The 18,120-nt window shown below is 30.3% G+C and overlaps 1 protein-coding gene across 1 annotated transcript in view; it reads right to left on the reverse strand.

The window, feature by feature from the left end:
* Window positions 1-17,328, reverse strand: part of LOC124364427 (sodium/hydrogen exchanger 9B2-like) — a 142,179-nt gene extending 124,851 nt beyond the window's left edge. The window contains exon 1 of the mRNA XM_046819917.1: window positions 17,048-17,328. Within this exon, the coding sequence (XP_046675873.1) occupies window positions 17,048-17,189 (142 nt within the window). The 5' untranslated portion in view covers window positions 17,190-17,328. The remainder of the gene's footprint in view (window positions 1-17,047) is intronic.
* Window positions 17,329-18,120: the final 792 nt, after the last annotated feature.

The following is an 18,120-nucleotide window of genomic DNA, read 5'->3' on the forward strand; positions in this document are numbered from 1 at the left end:
TTTACACATTCAACTGTGAACAATAGCCAATTAAAATTAGTCACGGTTAATAACTGGCCAGATACCATTTTATGTCTCTCCACCTCAGGTTAAGTTCCAGCCCCGCCTTCTTTTACATTTCACTTCTTTGAAACAATTTCCTTGCATTATGATATTGAAGAGTATGATGGGACATCCGGACTCCGATAGGGTGAAGAACATGCATTGTCCGTTAAAATTAGAAGAAGGAAGATGGTCTTTTGGAAGGGTACCACATTACCTAACAACAATCCTTTCTAGTACATGAACTTAAATTAAGACACTGGTTCCTTTTAGTGCTTATTTATGACTTAGCTCCGTGTTTCAAGCCAAAGTTAAATTTCGGACCTTTTTCTGTTTTCTTCTTCAATGACTTTGACTGATACAAAAATTGTAGTAGGTACATAATATTTGTATCTTGCATGTCTCTGTAGTAACCTATAATACTGCAGCAATGGTTCTTTCTTATCACTAATGGAGTCAACTTGCTGTGTTTTACGGATGATAGACTCTCCTTAAATATCAATGATGATTATACTGTACAAATCTTCAGGAAGCCTTAGCAAAATTCTTCACAAGAAAATCATTATAACTTAACATATTCAAAAGCCAAACGCACCTTTTTGCTAAAATATCCGAGGCCCATGTTATGGGAGCACATTTGAGATTCAAGTTATTTTCAGTCCATAGCTCCGTGTTTCAAGCCAAAGTTAAATTTCGGACCTTTTTCTGTTTTCTTCTTCATGACTTTGACTGATACAAAAATTGTAGTGTACATAATATTTGTATCTTGCATGTCTCTATCACTAATGGAGTCAACTTGCTGTGTTTTACGGATGATAGACTCTCCTTAAATATCAATGATGATTATACTGTACAAATCTTCAGGAAGCCTTAGCAAAATTCTTCACAAGAAAATCATATAACTTAACATATTCAAAAGCAAACGCACCTTTTTGCTAAAAATATCCGAGGCCCATGTTATGGGAGCACATTTGAGATTCAAGTTATTTTCAGTCCATGACCAATAAGTGAATTATAAACTTCTTGGTTTCATTTTATGTACAACACGAGTAATATACAATTGAATATACACATGTTACACTTCTGCTCCTTTGTGAGACACCTACTATAGTTCTTATCTATCATACAGTCTCCTTGGTACTGCCAAGCTACAGAAACTTCAGGACAGATTTTTGTCTCAGATCTGATCAAAGTCTCGCTGGAAATTCCTTGATGTAAAGTAGATAAGATGTAATTGCTCTCCAAAACAAGTACTTTTATCCAAAAAGAAACAATAATAACATTTTAAAAATATTATTTATGTGAATAAGTATGGTATTAAACTAAAGGAAACCGTTCATAGTATGATAATACTGACTGAATATTCTGTTTTTCGTTGTCTTTTTACCGTATTTAATTGGTGACCTTTTATTTATCCATTCTACGTTTTTAATACTACATTGAATTTGTATTGTATTGACTTATTTTTAATGTTATTATTGTTATTCATGTTATTACTCTAATATGTTGATATACAATAATAAATACGATAATGGTAATTGCCACCAATCGGTAATTGGCATGGCCTTAAGACACATAAAATTTTGATTTCTGATTTCGACGATATTGGGAATTAAAACGCTGATGTGAGACCTGTCCAGATCATTATACCTACTCTTCAAGATATTGAATAACATCAATAAATGCTCTATCTTACCTCATTAAGTTACCATCACAATACTACGGGGAGCAAGGTCCATGGGTTTTTTGGCAAGAGATACTACTCTACCTGTTTTCATGCACACTCGACCATGGCCTAGGTCTAACACTCACTCAGCTGTGTAATACGGTGGACTTCTTCCACGATGCCCAAAAGTATTCAAGCATGAAAGCTGTGAATTGCTCCCTGCATAATAACTGATCTGTTAAATGTTTTTATTCTCCAAGTTTTTTGTTTGTTGTTCTTTGTAATTTTATAACTATATTACTATTATTTACTGCCTTAGATAGTTTACTGTTATTTATAATTGATTTTACAGTTTCAGTGCATTCATAAATTATTGTCATTGTTTTTAAAATTGTTGAACCATTGAAAATTAAACATGAATTTAGTTCTTAGCCTTACATTTAAGTCTACAGTTTACACTGTAATTCCGGTTCAAATAACAATTTTGAAATGTTTTAGCCTCACTATGGATAATGATATTTAGTAAACAGGTGTTAAACCAATACCAAAAGTAATTATGTAAGCAATGTTTCAATTTGGTGTAAACTGTAAATAGAAATAAATATTAGTTTGGTTTCCGACATATGAAATTTTTAATATGTATAATTTTAAATAACCACAATTTACCCACTTTGGCAGTTCGTGCGATATTGTCCTGTAATAAATAGCTGCTCATAAATATCATATTTTTTTAAAAGTAAATGCTCAATTTGAAGGTTTACGTTGTCTTGATGTTGTTAATTTGGCAAAAAAATCTTGTAGTAAGGTAGATATTTTAGGCCAAGTATTCAGTAAATAGAAAAATTAATTAAAATCTTATCTTCTTTTTCCCTCTCACATTACAAGCAGGTAGATGAGCCTCTATATATGCTAATGTACATCAGAACTTCTTGTTGCTTTTCACTCGTACTGTCTTCAAATACTTATCATATTACTTTAGTAGTAATTTTAATTCAAGTGCTTTTAATTCATCTTTTAATTAAACTGAAAATTCATTAAAAAAGGCTTACTGCCAAAGAGTTATTTAGTGAACTCCTGGAGAGCTTGAAGTTTCAGGCTCCCAAACACTATTGGTAGCTAAACAATATAAGTTCCGGATTCGTTTGCAACTTTTTGTATAAAGTTTTAATTCTTAATTTATACAAATATTTCATTCTGATAGCTTCTTATTCTTCACGATTAGAAGAGAAATCACATGTAGTTGCCATGTATTGTAATTATTGATAAGTTTACATTTTCATTTTCTCTAAGTTGAGATGAACATGAAAGTTAAATATTTCATTTACAACATTATACTTATACATGGAAAAAAAATCTTGTTTAAAGTTTGTTATTGACAATGGATGGTTATAAAAGACAATAGAATTTCAGTCATCATTATACGCGACTGTTAAATTTTAAATTTAAATTTGATTTATTCTGTGAAATTTAAATGAAAAGACTCAAACCAGATATTTTGGCCCATCAGATATAATAAAAAGTCTACTTTGGAAGATTGATTTTGTCTGAGAGCCCTGAGGCAGAGTGAAATCTCATAAAACACTCACTACTCTGATCATTTTTTTCTCCCTTGAAACAGAACTGTCCGGAGGCGATATCCTTAACTATTACACAACTCAGGTATTGATGACAGGTATTTATATATGTGTGTTCAATAACGCTGATACCATATTATATTGTTTAGTAAATACAATACAAAATGTGTCTCTGATGGCATAGGATATTCCGATTTATTGTTTATACCTAGATGTGTTATACATTTTATTACCCATATCGATGGCAAATGTCCGAAATCCTGTTATCCTTTCAAAACCTCCATCGTCAATAACAAACTTTAAACAAAGAATTGTTGTTTACTTAGTATTTACTTTATTTTAAATGTCACCTCCCTAAGAAAAATATATTTTATATCTGAATCGTAAATAAATTTTCATCCCCTTATTATAATATAACTACACACACATATAACATCCCCTGGCTAACTATATCAAGCATTGTCAGTACTGAATAGCTGGCCCCATAACAAAATTAATATTACAGTGCTCATTTTAAAGACATTTTCATTGATAATATAAAAGCTTCAATTCTGCAAATTTCTATTTCACCTTGCACCCGCACTCACACTTTCAAGAATGAAGATTCATTCATCTTTAAACAAACAATGTACGCAATTGACATTGTCATAAAACCATTAAAAACTACGATGAATTCTTTACTTAACAATGTTAGTTTGTCCATACAAATTAAAAATATATAAAGATTTATTATAATAATATTAATAAAAATAATCAAATAATAAAAATCAAGTTAATAAATAATCAAAATTAAAATCAAGAAGACAAAAAACAAAAATTAAAAATCAATGTAATAGAAAAAAATAACAATAAGCAACAAATGACAGACTAACAACCTAATTTAAAATCACATGTTAAAAAATGTACAGTTAACCTAGTTATTTCAAAATTGGTTGCTAATATTATTTAAAAGCTTATCTCAGTATTATCACAGGACATATATTGATTTATAGAATAAAAGGCATGTTTCTTCAGCCAACTGCTACAGTTTAAACTTGCTCAGTTAACTGCCCATACGATTTCAGATAATTGATAATTGATTTAAGTTTTAACTCCATACAAGTATGACTTGTCTTTGTTCAATCTAATCTATCCCTTAGAGGTTAAAACTGGCCCTTGTGGACTTTTGGCACCTATGAGTGAGTGGTGGATGTTCTTAAATATTTTACTGAAAAATATTTAATTTATTCACGTAAATGTATGTAGTCCACACAAACTGAGATGTAAATTTCAGAAAGTTAAAACAATACCAAAACCCCCTAACTATCCAGGTTTCAACCTTCTCCAACCTTTAACGGATTGTAACATAAAAAAGTAATCAGTGCTCATTCAGCATTTTCAAAAAAGAACACAACAAGCCATATTTTGAATTTTATTTTGAATTACTAGTTAAAACAGATCCCAAATATTTATGGCTTGGTGCCCACAAGAGCTGTCAATGACCTGTTTATATTGACCGACAAGATAAATATCTTGTCAACAACTGGACGTGACTGTTTAATGCATGTAGTTACTGATGAACACTAATATTTCAAACAGTCTGAGAATTTACAACTTAATTTAATTTAATATGTTGAGAATACCCAGACATTTACATCTTGTTACAAGATCCAATTTTTGATTTGTTTTGGAGTACTGTACCACCTATTTATCATGTGTACAGTAAGTATTACGGTTCTACCCATTGAGAACACACATAAAGAGTGAATTGTCTACTCTTTGCATTGGTTCTGCAATGCTTGCAACTCTCTCACTGGCACATATTGATAAGATAGGAGACATGTCTCTTGTATTGTCCTGTTTCAGACGCTGTTTTAGAGATAAAAACATGAAATAAAACGTGTTCTTCTAAGGTTATATTTGTCTCTACAACTTCAGAAATTAAAGAGAAAAAGGTGGTCTTCAGAAATTATAGGAAAGTAGCAAATATTGTTATAAAATAAAAAAACATTAAAATAATTTTAAACTTTTTTTTTTTTAATTTATTGAAATTCTGAGGATAATATAAAATATACAGAATATTCTATAGGTTTTTCTATGTGAGATATGTTTGCCTATTTTTGTGATGATAGTAACAGGGCAAACTTGTAAGCGACATTAAACACATCTGGTAATTAAAATGTTTATTGAACATTTAGTTTTTTGCTTTTACTCTGCCACAATTTTTTTATCAATCAGGGAAAAAACACCATTGAGTTGAGCAATGAGGAATTGGTCTCTCACCTTATCTCTCTGTGGACCACTTTCCACATTAATTCAAAAAGATTCCTGTGTTTCACTGATCTTTGCAACACCAATCCAAATCACTCATAGTCTGGTTTAATTTTTTCACCACCCCCTCTACGTAGTAGACACTGAACCAAGCTTATGAATGAATATTTTTTTCCCCATACAAATAAGCTTTATTTTTCTTATATATACTGAGTATGTGGAATAAAGTGATTTGATTTGATTTGAATGATAAAATTTGACACAATCTGACCAATTATCCTCTTTCTCCTTCAAACGAAGGTGTGATAGCTAATGTCAGGCCCCTAGACCCATAAGGCCACACCCAGTTCCCGAGCTTTCCAATACTAAACAGATAAGAAAAGGAATTGCCATGGCCAGTGAGGAACCATGCAACGTATAATTTCACATCCTCATAGTCCTGCTCCACCAAACTGGCTGACAATCAACCTCTTGTCTCTTACTGACACCGTCCTTACCAGTCCTCCATTGTGCTTACTTGGTCTTTTAGACAGTTGAGTCCCCCGTTTTTATATAATATGACTGATGATAAAAAACGATTGTTAAATAATTCGGATTCGAGGTGACAATTTTACTCATATTCATGTGATTTTTATGGATAAACTAATATAGGTCAAGTAAACATTGATGATGTCAACTGCATACTTTGTACGTTTAAACACTAATAAATTGATGTTGAATCTTGAATTTAATTAACAGTCAAAGTGTATATTCATATCTACCAGATGACCACTTGAGGCTTAGAGTGTTGAAATAGAAATAGATGTGACCATCTGTTCCAATATGTTTCACTCTAAATATTATAGTGACTGACAGAAGTGTTGAGTTCTCACTCATTTTGTACCTTTACATTTAACATTTCTGTTGTTTTAAATCCCTGACAGATAAAAAGCTGTTAAAACCTCAGAATCTTCTGACAAGTGTGGGTGGCTCTATCGGATTTAACAGCCTTTTTGTTCGTATTGGTAACAATGTTGTGTAGATAACCTTTATTTGTTTGTGTTTTGTATTTTCAGCAAGACAAGAAAATACAGCATAATCTGTTTCTCATTTCTACCAATGGAGATGAAACAACAAACATGTTTTTAAAAAATACCACCAAAGAGGTCAAATGATAAATATGGCATGTCAGTAGGGAACCAATTTGCCTTTTATAAGTGTTATAAATAATTTTCATACTATAACATAAAGCAATAGGAATAATTGTGAGATTAGAATACAGCAGCTCATATTTAAATGTGGTTTTTGGAGATAGTAACTGAACTCATTAAATTAGTGACAAAATAATACTTCTTTACAAAATTTTATAGAATACTAAAATTGCGTTGTTATGTACAACACAGCATCATATAAAACACTATGAACAAAAAATTGTTTATTGGAAGTGTTTAGTAGCTTATTTATGCAAACTGGAGGTAATTAATTTAACAACTTTCTTGTTAATATAAAAATTCTAATGACTTTATTGGGCTAGTTCTGCAATACATTTATTGTAGAGATGGATATCAACTGTTTGAACTATTGGTTCTCTTCATAAATGTTCTCACTCTCAAGTAATGGTCATTAAAACTGTTATTTCCAACTTTACCAATAATTATTTTTAAACTAGCAGTCACGCGTGGCTTTGCGCACAATTTCGTAGTCATTGCACGTGAGAGCACTCTGATCCAGTGAAATATATTTCAAACGCCAATCTGTAAAAGAGTGTATATAAAAGTAAAAAGTAATTTACTCCCGTCTTAATATTTTTGTCCCATAGTTGATTATAACTTTTTTCCCGATCAAGAATATATGTATACATACACAAGTCTGAGAAGCCTAATTCTATCAAAAGATAACTAGGATGGGTTTTATAAGTCTTTAAATTTATAGTAAAAGTTAGATAGTAACTTTGTCTACATTACAGTACTGATCAAGCACTGCATACATAATTTTTGCTAAATGGTACATTTAAACTAAAACCTAATTTTCTTACTTGGATATTTTCTTACTCTGTGCTCAACAGTGGTTGCAGAAAAGGATGAAATAAGATTTGTTGTTACTATCAGATTTACTCTATAAATATAAATAAATTTAAGAATGGTTGTGCTGTCATAAAACAACGTTTACACAAAACAGTTGATTGCATTTTTAACAGGCTCTTTCAATAAATAATATTTATTCAAACTAATGCAACTTTTGAGACAAGTGGAGCGTAACCTGGAGGGATTTTTTTACATAAGAATAGGCCTAGGGACAGATAGATGTCCATGTAAAGTTTCACTACAAGCGGTTGAATAGTTTATGCGTGAAAGCGTAAGAAACAAAAAAAAAATCACTTACAATTTATAATATTATTAGGATTTATCCATTCTATAGATAAACTACTTGTAAAGAAACCTGTGCAGGAGCAAATATCTGACCAGCTCCCTCCAGTGTTGGGGAGTAGAACAAGCATCTCCTCATGTCTATTTTATCAGCTGTGTGGGTCGTGTCTTGCTCACGCCATTTTGTTTACACTGTAGTTACTTACCTATTCTATAAGTATATTGTATTTTTGTGTGTAGGCCTATACAAGCGTAAAATATTAATTGAACAAACTAATGTAGCCATAGGTGTATCCAGGGAGCTTGCGTTTTTATGTGATGTTAGCCGCTAAGTGGCAGTGGCCAAGTCAGGGGATAGAGCAAGAGGATGAGTTCCGAGCAGTGGTGGGGATACTAGGAGAAGGTGAGATCACAGTGGTGAAGGGTTATTTACCCCACCCTGCGTGAACTAAAATAGCCCAGTGTCTTTTTGTTAACGGTTTACCTATAGTAGAATTTATGTATAGTTTTAAAAATCTGCAACTTTTCTTGGTATTGAAATTCACCTTAAATTCATTTTATATTCACATATTTCAAATTTAAAATAAAACTTTCCTCCATAAATGTTCTGTGAGAAAGTTTTAAAAGTTGTATAATAATAACTCACAGTTAATAATAAGTAATGTCATACTTATTTTTCCTTATATATATATAAATTATAGTTTATTTGTATTAGTAGTCTCTAGCCATGCTGGTAATCTTTAAAAGAAGGATGTGAGAAGCAGGATTTATCCATGAATCCATTACAAAAGCAGCATCATTAGTCTAAAACCCTTTACATACAGCCACTAATTGCTGTTTATTAAAGTCAAAACTTAACAAAGTTTTAGAGAGAACCAGCTCACAGCATTAACATGAGGCAGAAAACCAGAAAAAACTAGTACAGCATAAGATGGCACCAAGGTCCACCAGGTTAGTTACGCAAATTCAGACATTACGTGCCATTTAAATTCAGATGGACTTTTCGTCAGTCGCTTGAAGAACGGGAGTAATCTTTAGTTTGAACAAACTATTTAAAAAACTAAACGAAATCAATTTTGTAATTCTTAAAGTTATTAATGGTTTTATGTATCTAAATTGTTCTTTATCATATTTATTGATATGCTTTAAGTATTTTAGTTATTTTATTATTCAACAGAACATATAAAAAAAAATTAAAAAAAATTATAATCCTTAAAAGAATACAGTTTTCTATTTTATTACCCATTTTTTGTTGTTATATTTATTATATACTTGCTAGGTAAATTTCATAGTACACAGCTTATTTATGTGTTTGTTAGTCAGCCTTAAGCAATAAAACGCATCAAGACAGCGGGCTACCTTTCACATTTGTCAAAACTTTTAATTAATTAATTTCAGTTTGAACATTTTTTAAATAATTATAAAAATTTATTATTCTTGTATATTAAAGTTTCTAGATGACAGCAGGTGACCGTTTGGAAAAGGAATGGTTGTATTATAATACGAGTACTATGCATTATAGAGCAAAAAAAAAAAAAAAAAAAAAAAAAAAAAATGTTTTTAGAATTCAATGTTGGTTGTTTACTTGTTTTTTTTTTTTTATCTCATAAGATTTCCAGATAGCGCCATATAAAGTTTAGAGTAGTTTACAAACAACATTGCGGTAATAATTGAGAACATGATAACTGCCATAAGTTTTAATGAATCTCACAAACTTTGGTACAGAGACAGTATTTACACATAAGATGAGTTCGTTAGCCACTATTAACCATTACAACATTTCAAGATGGCTGTCATTCACATTTGGACAACAATTGTAGCACGGGTATTTCACAATGTCATCCCCAATTAACGAGTATTTATATGGTTACAGCTCAGTTATTAGGTATTGAGGAGAAAAATAGTGTTTGAGAATTCTCAGGTAATTAGCAATAATATTTTTCTCACATATGTAAAGCGGTTTGAATTACTGTAAACTGTACAGGAACATCGCAGGAATAATGTTGAACACTATAAGTGCAGTAATTTCTAGCCGATTTTAAACTAAGAGAACACATACACATTGCTTGAATAAGTATGTTACCTAGTCTCAACCTATAAAAGATTTCAAGATAGCGGCTATTTGCAATTGTGAAAAATTACTGTTATAACGGGTATTTCTCAACACAAATCCAAATTGATACTTCATAAAGTTTATAAGCCATTCCAAGTATTTTTAATTCTTAATAATGTTTTGATAGCTCTTAAGATTTCAAGATGGCAACCGTTCAAAAGATTTGTAAGAATACAAAAACATTAACAAAAGACATTTTGTTCTAAAAAATAGGACAACTTGATAATAAATATTAGCTTTAGGCAATGTGTTTAAAATTTTTAGGCAATTATGTACATTTAGAATAATTAATTAATTTAAATTAATCTAGATATTTCATGGTGCCAATGCTATTTACTGAATGCTCCACACTGACACTATTAGTGTTTATCTTAGCCCTCTTATCACAATATTAGTAATGATAACTACTCAGTAGGAAGGCCATAATCAATTAAAGCAAGCCTAATGATAAGCAGATTCTATTCATCCAAGGTTGTGCCACTCCTTCTTAATCTAAAACCTATACATAAATTAGGCCACATCATTTTTTCACCATTAGAGCACACAGATAGAAATTTAAATTTATCAATTTAAAAACTAGTAGTATATGTCATTAAAACAACAGTTTTCCAACATGATTTATTTTTTGGATGAGGCCTTTCGAAAACAAATGTTTTATCATCAGGCGACTCCACAAATGAATAAAGAAAAACTCATAATATTAATTGTAATTAAAATAATGTTAATGTTTATTTGTGAAGTAGTCTGTGATAAAACCTTTGGTTTTGAAAGGCCTTGTCCAAAAGTAAAATATATTCGAAAAGTGTTGTTTTAATAACATTTACTACTAGTTAAAAATTTTCTCTAATTGCTTCAAGAGTCTTCACTGTAAAAATTGTATTAATATAACACTTAAACTTCCATAATTCAAACATTTGAAATTTTGTATAATTTAAACTTTTTTCCCTGGTCCCATGACATCCATAATTAGTCTGCAAAGGCTAATTAGAAATCTCGGATAGTTTAGTTTATGTTTTTTATCGGTCCTTTGAATGAAATTTACTATTAATTGGCCTCTGGTCATAGGTGGTTGGTCAGCGAATGCAGACCTATTATGTGTGACCTGTGTTCTGTAGTTCAGTTTTAATAGTGTTGTGTTTAGTTTTTGTTTAATTAAGTGCATGGTGGTTGTGATTCCTGACTTACACGTGCCTCAACGCACTGGTATGATTTGTTTATTTTAACCTAGTTCGTAATTATGTGTTGGGTTAGTTATTTACCTGAAGAAGAGATCAGATTGCAGATCTCGAAATGTAGTGTTACTGATTGTTTGTATCACAGAATGATGGCAAATGTCCAGAAAAATTCTGTTTAATTCATAGGTCCTTAATAATTTTTTGTTTGTTTTACTTATTATTATATTTAAAAGCATAGATATATAAAACAATATTTTGAATATAAAACAAACATTTAAACCTATTTTCTGTAACATAAACTAGGTCACATAATTTTAAAAATTGATATTTTAATTTTGTATATTTGTGTATGATTTGGTGAATTGGTAAAACCAGATTTTTAATATTTCAACCGTTAAATATGCATATTTTTACATAAATACAGAACAAATCATGTGAATTCATTCAGAAAAACGTGTTTAGAAAAATACAAAAAACAAACTACAATGCAGCACACTATGTGAATCAATATATATATTAATATATTGGTATAAAAAGTTATTTACTTTTAAAATTTGTATATATTTAGAATAATCTTTTCATATTTTCTTTGATATTATATTACACACTAAAAATACGAGAAAAGTATAAAAAATGTGGCCAAATAAAGGGTGTCAATGTTTTGGCATAATACCGTTGAAAACTAATTTTGCAGTAACAAGATCTTGGCTCTCTGCCATTTTGGAAACAAGAGTCATAATTCCCGAGCTAATGTATCACCCTGTATCCTTCAAAAGGTCAAGGGATTGGTTGAAACATATTTTTCTGATTAAAAAATATTTTATTGAAGGCAAAAATAACCATCAGACATAATTAAGAACAACTTGCATGCCTTTGGTTCATCTTATTACATTACTGAGTCTGGGTCAGCATGGTGTTTGAAAAGTAGCATAAAAGCTGTTTCTTACTTTTTTTTAAGTATCACTAGGCTTCAGTATTGAAATGAAAATTACCTGAAAAAGTAAATCTTTGAATAATACAACTAGTAAACTTTTCAAAAGCTAATATACTTACTTATATTCTACATAAGTTTAATATTTATAATATGTATGAGCAGATTATTCTATTCCCCTTAAACTGTATGTTCTATATCATGCATTGCTTAGGAAGATGGAAGTTTTTGCAGCTTGAGAGAAGAGTTTAGAACATTATGATGGAATTATATTGCAAACAAATATATTTCCTGAGGATTATTAAAAACAATAATAATCAAGCCTTCTGTTTTGAAAACATCAAGAATAGCTTAGTTACTTCAGTTGCCAGTCGTGATTTCTGTGTCGAGTACTTTCATAAAGATTTACTGTATTACAACCAATTGAAATACAATGATTTGAGATCTGGTAATGGTAAACTGTTCTAATCTTCAAATGTGGAATCCTATCATTCAGGTTTAGCTTGTTATAAAGTAACACTTTAACTAAACTTAATAGGGACCAATAGAGACCACTATGGGTCAATTTCGATTGTAACATTTTAGTATTATACCGATGTCTAAACCACTATTAAACACTCTACGATGTCTCACTCTACACAACGCACTGGTTTCCACTCAGTTGACACATGAATGACATGTGCCAGTCACTCATTAATCTTCGAGAATGTGCCGCTCTGTCATATTGGATAGTTCTGATAATGCTCAAGTTTTGCATAATTTTGTAATAGTCACAGTAGGTTCTATAAGCATTACTCACATTTTAGTCCTCAATCACATATTTATAAATTTAAATGTTATTATTTGTGTATAAATATAATGTCTACCTTGTATATAAATCAGTACCACATTTATATATAAGGCTCATTATAATAATGAATATTTAATGAATAAATCAAATTATTAATTCTAATCAGTCTCAGAGATTTATGATTCAGCTAGCATAAATTAAATAAGGATGGTTCAAAAAGAACAGTTATCAACTGAGTATTGTTTTAATAGTGGGTTTTGACTAATATCTTCTTGTTACATGTACTATGCTTGACTCCAGTGCACTTTGGGTTTTTATTTATCTATGTTAATGTATGATTAACCTTATCTTTTACAGTTTCTACTACACCATTAGTATGTCCTAATTCCTACTTTCTTTCAAATCATACACAGTAAATAATGAAATTTAAACAAGAAATCAGACAGTATTTAAATACTAAACATTACTAATACAAAATTCATTATTTTAGCTTTACTAGTTTAGTATTATATAGATTACAATGATAATTGGACTAGATAAACTGTTCATGGCCTACGGATGATTAAAGTAATTTAAAAAGCTAGAAGACACTCTGTTTGTTTTTCATGCCCACTCCAATTCTGTGCTTGATAGTTTTTTTCTCCTTTTAGTGGTAAAAAGCACGTTATTTAACAAGTTTTAACATAGTATACAACTTATTACAAGAAAATAGAAACAGAATTAAAAATAGAACTGACGAATTTTAATGAAAAAAAAATATAAACCAATGTTTATTCCTCAGAGATAACATCTAATAGACTCGAGAGAATATATAAACAGCAAAACTATGTAACACTATCAGACACAAATAATAATGAGACCATTGGTCCACATAGGTCTAAACTTAGTGACAGACATTTTTCCTAGACGGTTGTAAAATGGCAAAATATAGGCCATTTTTAATTACGGGAATGAGTGGTTTGTAGCTACCGTCCAATATCACTCCTTATGTTTTAAATATTGAAAAGAATGATTCTGAAAACTGACTGCTTAACTGAAGATTAATAATCATCTCTGCAAAAGGCAGCTTTCAGAAATACATAGATCTTAACAAATAAAATAACTGAACTGAAAGTCAGAGTGATCTAGCTTTAAATTGGCTTAAATGGAGAATAGAACCTAAGTGACAGGAATTGTTCATGAAACAACAACAAATATCACATCAATACTAACATCAAGCAAAATATATAGGTATACATCTCTGGTAATCAATTTAAGTTGACTAGCAGCTCATGTTACAATCTCTACACTAAACAAGCTATATTTTTTATCCAAAATTAAAAAGTTGTTACAATCTTTTGAACACAATTGGCTGATAATAATTATTCCCATAGGAAAAAATTGCTCTGTACCTTAAAAACCTAAGAACTCAAAACTGATCTAAATTTAATAAAATAGTTAAGTACCTTTGTAAACTTTAGCTTTAATTGCAAATGAATGAAAAATTATTAAAGGTTCAATCGGACTAAAGTTTGAACTGGATAGAACAGTTGGGCAAAATTTAAAAAAATTTTGCATAGGGTATTTTTCTACTACGAGATCTATACCGTTTACAAAATGTTAGCCCCCCGAAGAGTTCACACCAATGTTTACTCAAGTTTTATACAGGTTTTTGCCATAGAAATTAAATAAAAGAAAATGTTAATTTGTCAAAAAAGCGATTGTACACAATGATTAGGTAGATTATAAAAACAAGTTCATTTTAGGGAACATTTTATAATACTCGCACATGATCTTAACAGCACTAAGCCTACACATTTTTAAAATCTCAGTATATGTTAAACCTAACTTACTTTTAATAAAGATACCCTAAGCATAATACTTGATTTAAAAATAAATCTTCTATGTAAGCTTAACATAAAAAGTTTAAAAATCAACACAAACACTGGGTGGAATTTTTAGCAAACAGAATTAAAACTACAAATAATGTTGACAGCTTAAACAAGGATTTATAGTATTTTCTGAATAAAAATTATTTGTATGGTCTAAATTAAATGGGTATTTTACAATAACAAAAATTAAATCCTACCGCAAATTGACTATTCTAACCTATTTAATCTAGGATATACTAACCCAGTTGAATCTATATAACTTAATTCACCCCATTGGTTCCACAGTATAGAAGAGAGGTACAACGTATATATAATAGATAGAGAAGTAGTGAAATCTCTTTACGCTGGATACATCGCCTGAATTCTGAGCTGTCTTATGACTCAGTAAACGATGGCTTAGGGACACTCAATTTTTAAGAACTACCTGATAGTCATACTAAAATATTAAATAAAATGAAGTTTGGCCGAATATCTGCTCAGAATTACCCTGTGGCAAGTTAATTACATTCCATACAGTAACAGGTTAGTGGCCTAAATATTATAGCTAATACTATACGTTATAGCATTAGTTAGTAATACAGGCTGAATGCCAGTAATTTTTATCTAGAAATTTCATGAATATCTAAGAAAAAATTATTAATTTATTTCCAAGAAATGTTATTAAACAATCACAATTTAAAGATGCTTGGTGTGGTACTGAATTACTTAAATAAATGTCGAGTAGGGTATGATAAGCAGACCCGGTTTTTTATATCGAAGAATATAGTCATTGATACCTAATATTCGCATCTCAAATCCTAGACTATCAATCGATATAAAAGTACCTATAGTCCTCAATAACAATCATATGTTTTAAATTAAAATATGAATTTAATATTTACAGTAATCAAACAAATTATTATAATCAAAATTAGGAAAACTGAAGAAGACCATATTTACTCCTCTCACAGTTACAGTTGTTTCTTTCTCATAAATTTCACATTATGGGTTTTTCGGTACGAGTCCAACATGTTGAAGTCACGAAAAAGCAACGTCGTGTAGTTTTCTAAACTTGACTGCCATTTTTAATAATCAGAATTACTTATGTAAAATTGAAAGATTATCCTACGTGTATTATTTTAGAGTGTTTACAGCTGTTGATATAGATTATTTAAGTTAATAGTTCAAAATAATTAATCAGTATCGATTGATGATATCAATGGTTATGATTAAGTAATATCGTTTGCCAATTTCGATATAAAAAACCGGGTCCGCTGATCGTACCCTACCCTAAATGTCTTTAATGACACTGAGATTATAATGAATTCCACAGTGTATAAACGTAAACTTCTCGGTTATTAGCCTACTTAAATGCTATTATAAACTCACACCCTCAAAATTTGTATCACAAAAGTTGTTTTACTAATTATGTGTTCTAATATTAGCTCCTAAATACAGGTATAAATACCTAATACAAATACTGGGTCTAAAATAATAATTTGAATAGTTCTTGTGTAAACTAAGGTATAGCATAATAATGGAGTGTTTTGAAACAGTAGGTCTACATTATTTCATTAACAGAATAGGCTATACATTTTGAATTTTAGTCTATGTGAAAATCTATCTTGTCTCACTAAAGTAAATGTCTGTATGAAAATATACAGAATTAAATTAAATCAGCTAGCGATTTCAATAAAAGTTAAAATGCCTTAAATAACAGTGGACTTAGGAGGGGTCCTCAATTATTATATTTAAATTAATAACTTAAGAGTATTCAAATTTACTGAACATGAGTTTTTATTGAAATGAACACAATAATTCACTACAGTAACTTACTAATAAAATGTTAATTTCAGGGAATATAATAATTTGTGTTATATAGACCAAATTTATTTACCTCGCTCTTACTACCAAAATATAACCTCAAAACACTCTAAACTTAGCAACATAATTAAAGCCAATTACAGAAAATCTTATACTTATTACAACTTTGCCAGCCGAAAAAAAAAAAAGACACTTGAAACGTGTAAGTTTAAAAAAAAGCATCAAATTTAATTATTTTGATATCCAAAGGTTTCGAACCGTGATTGAATGAACTGTGCTACAAATAAAGCGGTGATTTGAGTCTGATCGTCAGCTGATTGAGATGTGTCCAATGTTTCCACCACTCCCAGTTTTATTGATTCTCGTCTCAACGTTTTAATCTGATTAAAACATGAATTAAACTGATGGTAATATTATATTATTATTTGTTATATTTATAAATTTATCTCCAGTAATTTAAAAATAAATGAAAACGTGAAAAACTTACTTGATACGTGGTTGATTCGTATATCCCTGTCGTCTGCTTTCGAGAGGAGGGTATCATTTTGGTCTGAAGGAGTGCTCGGGCGAGAATATTTTTCTTCGTCTTCCGTATCATTGTCCGCGCGGTTTTCCGATATTGAACTCATTACTACTAACACCGAGACGAGTTAGTTAAAACTGCAAGGAAAACTTGATCAAATAACAGACCCACGTCTGCAATTCATCGTGCCTCCCCACTACCACGACCCGCTGTGCAGCAGTGTGAACGCAAAGCAGTTGGCAGTGCGCGTACAGATCGCTTGCCGGATACAGCGCTGGCAAACGCGATAACAAAAGTCAATCACCCTTCAGAAAACGGGTCACTTTTAACGAAAGATTGCACTCATTCTTAAATTTGTAAGGTCTTAAAAAGAAATACATAAAATATAAGGTGGGTTTTAATGCTTTGTATTATATACTAATCAATAATCTATTTTAAGTTATCATACTAAGTTCTAAGACTGATTCAAATATTTCTAAATGTCTACTCTGCTGAAGTTACATTGGAAAATATGTTCCTGCATTTAAAATTAAGTTTTCACATGGATTATATTTTGTATACTTGTACCTACTACTAATATTTTAAATACAGCTATTTGCACCTGAACTATACAGGATGTTAAAAACCCTAAAATGGCTCAATAATATATTTTAAAAATATATATCACGTACAATTATTGTGGATTGTATAAACATAAGGTTCTATAATACTGGATAAAATGTAACCTCTGCACTAACATAAAACTTTATTACATCGCACCAGTTCTCCTTTATCACTGTTGGCAACTGTATATTATCTAAGGGAGGCGTCCTCATGAAAAGTAGGTAAAAAAACCACAACAAAAACAAAGGGATATTGGAAGTTGATTATAAGCTAATTAATTAGAAAGGTCTAGAAACCAAATTACAATGACACAAAAAATTAAACTTAAACAAACTGAAAAATGGTGACCATTTAAATTTGTTGATTTTGGTATTGTGTAGATTATTTCTTTTGATACAAACAGTTTATTTTTGAAACGGACAGAAATAAATTTT

Source organism: Homalodisca vitripennis, chromosome 6 (assembly GCF_021130785.1).
Source record: "Homalodisca vitripennis isolate AUS2020 chromosome 6, UT_GWSS_2.1, whole genome shotgun sequence".
NCBI lineage: Eukaryota > Metazoa > Arthropoda > Insecta > Hemiptera > Cicadellidae > Homalodisca > Homalodisca vitripennis.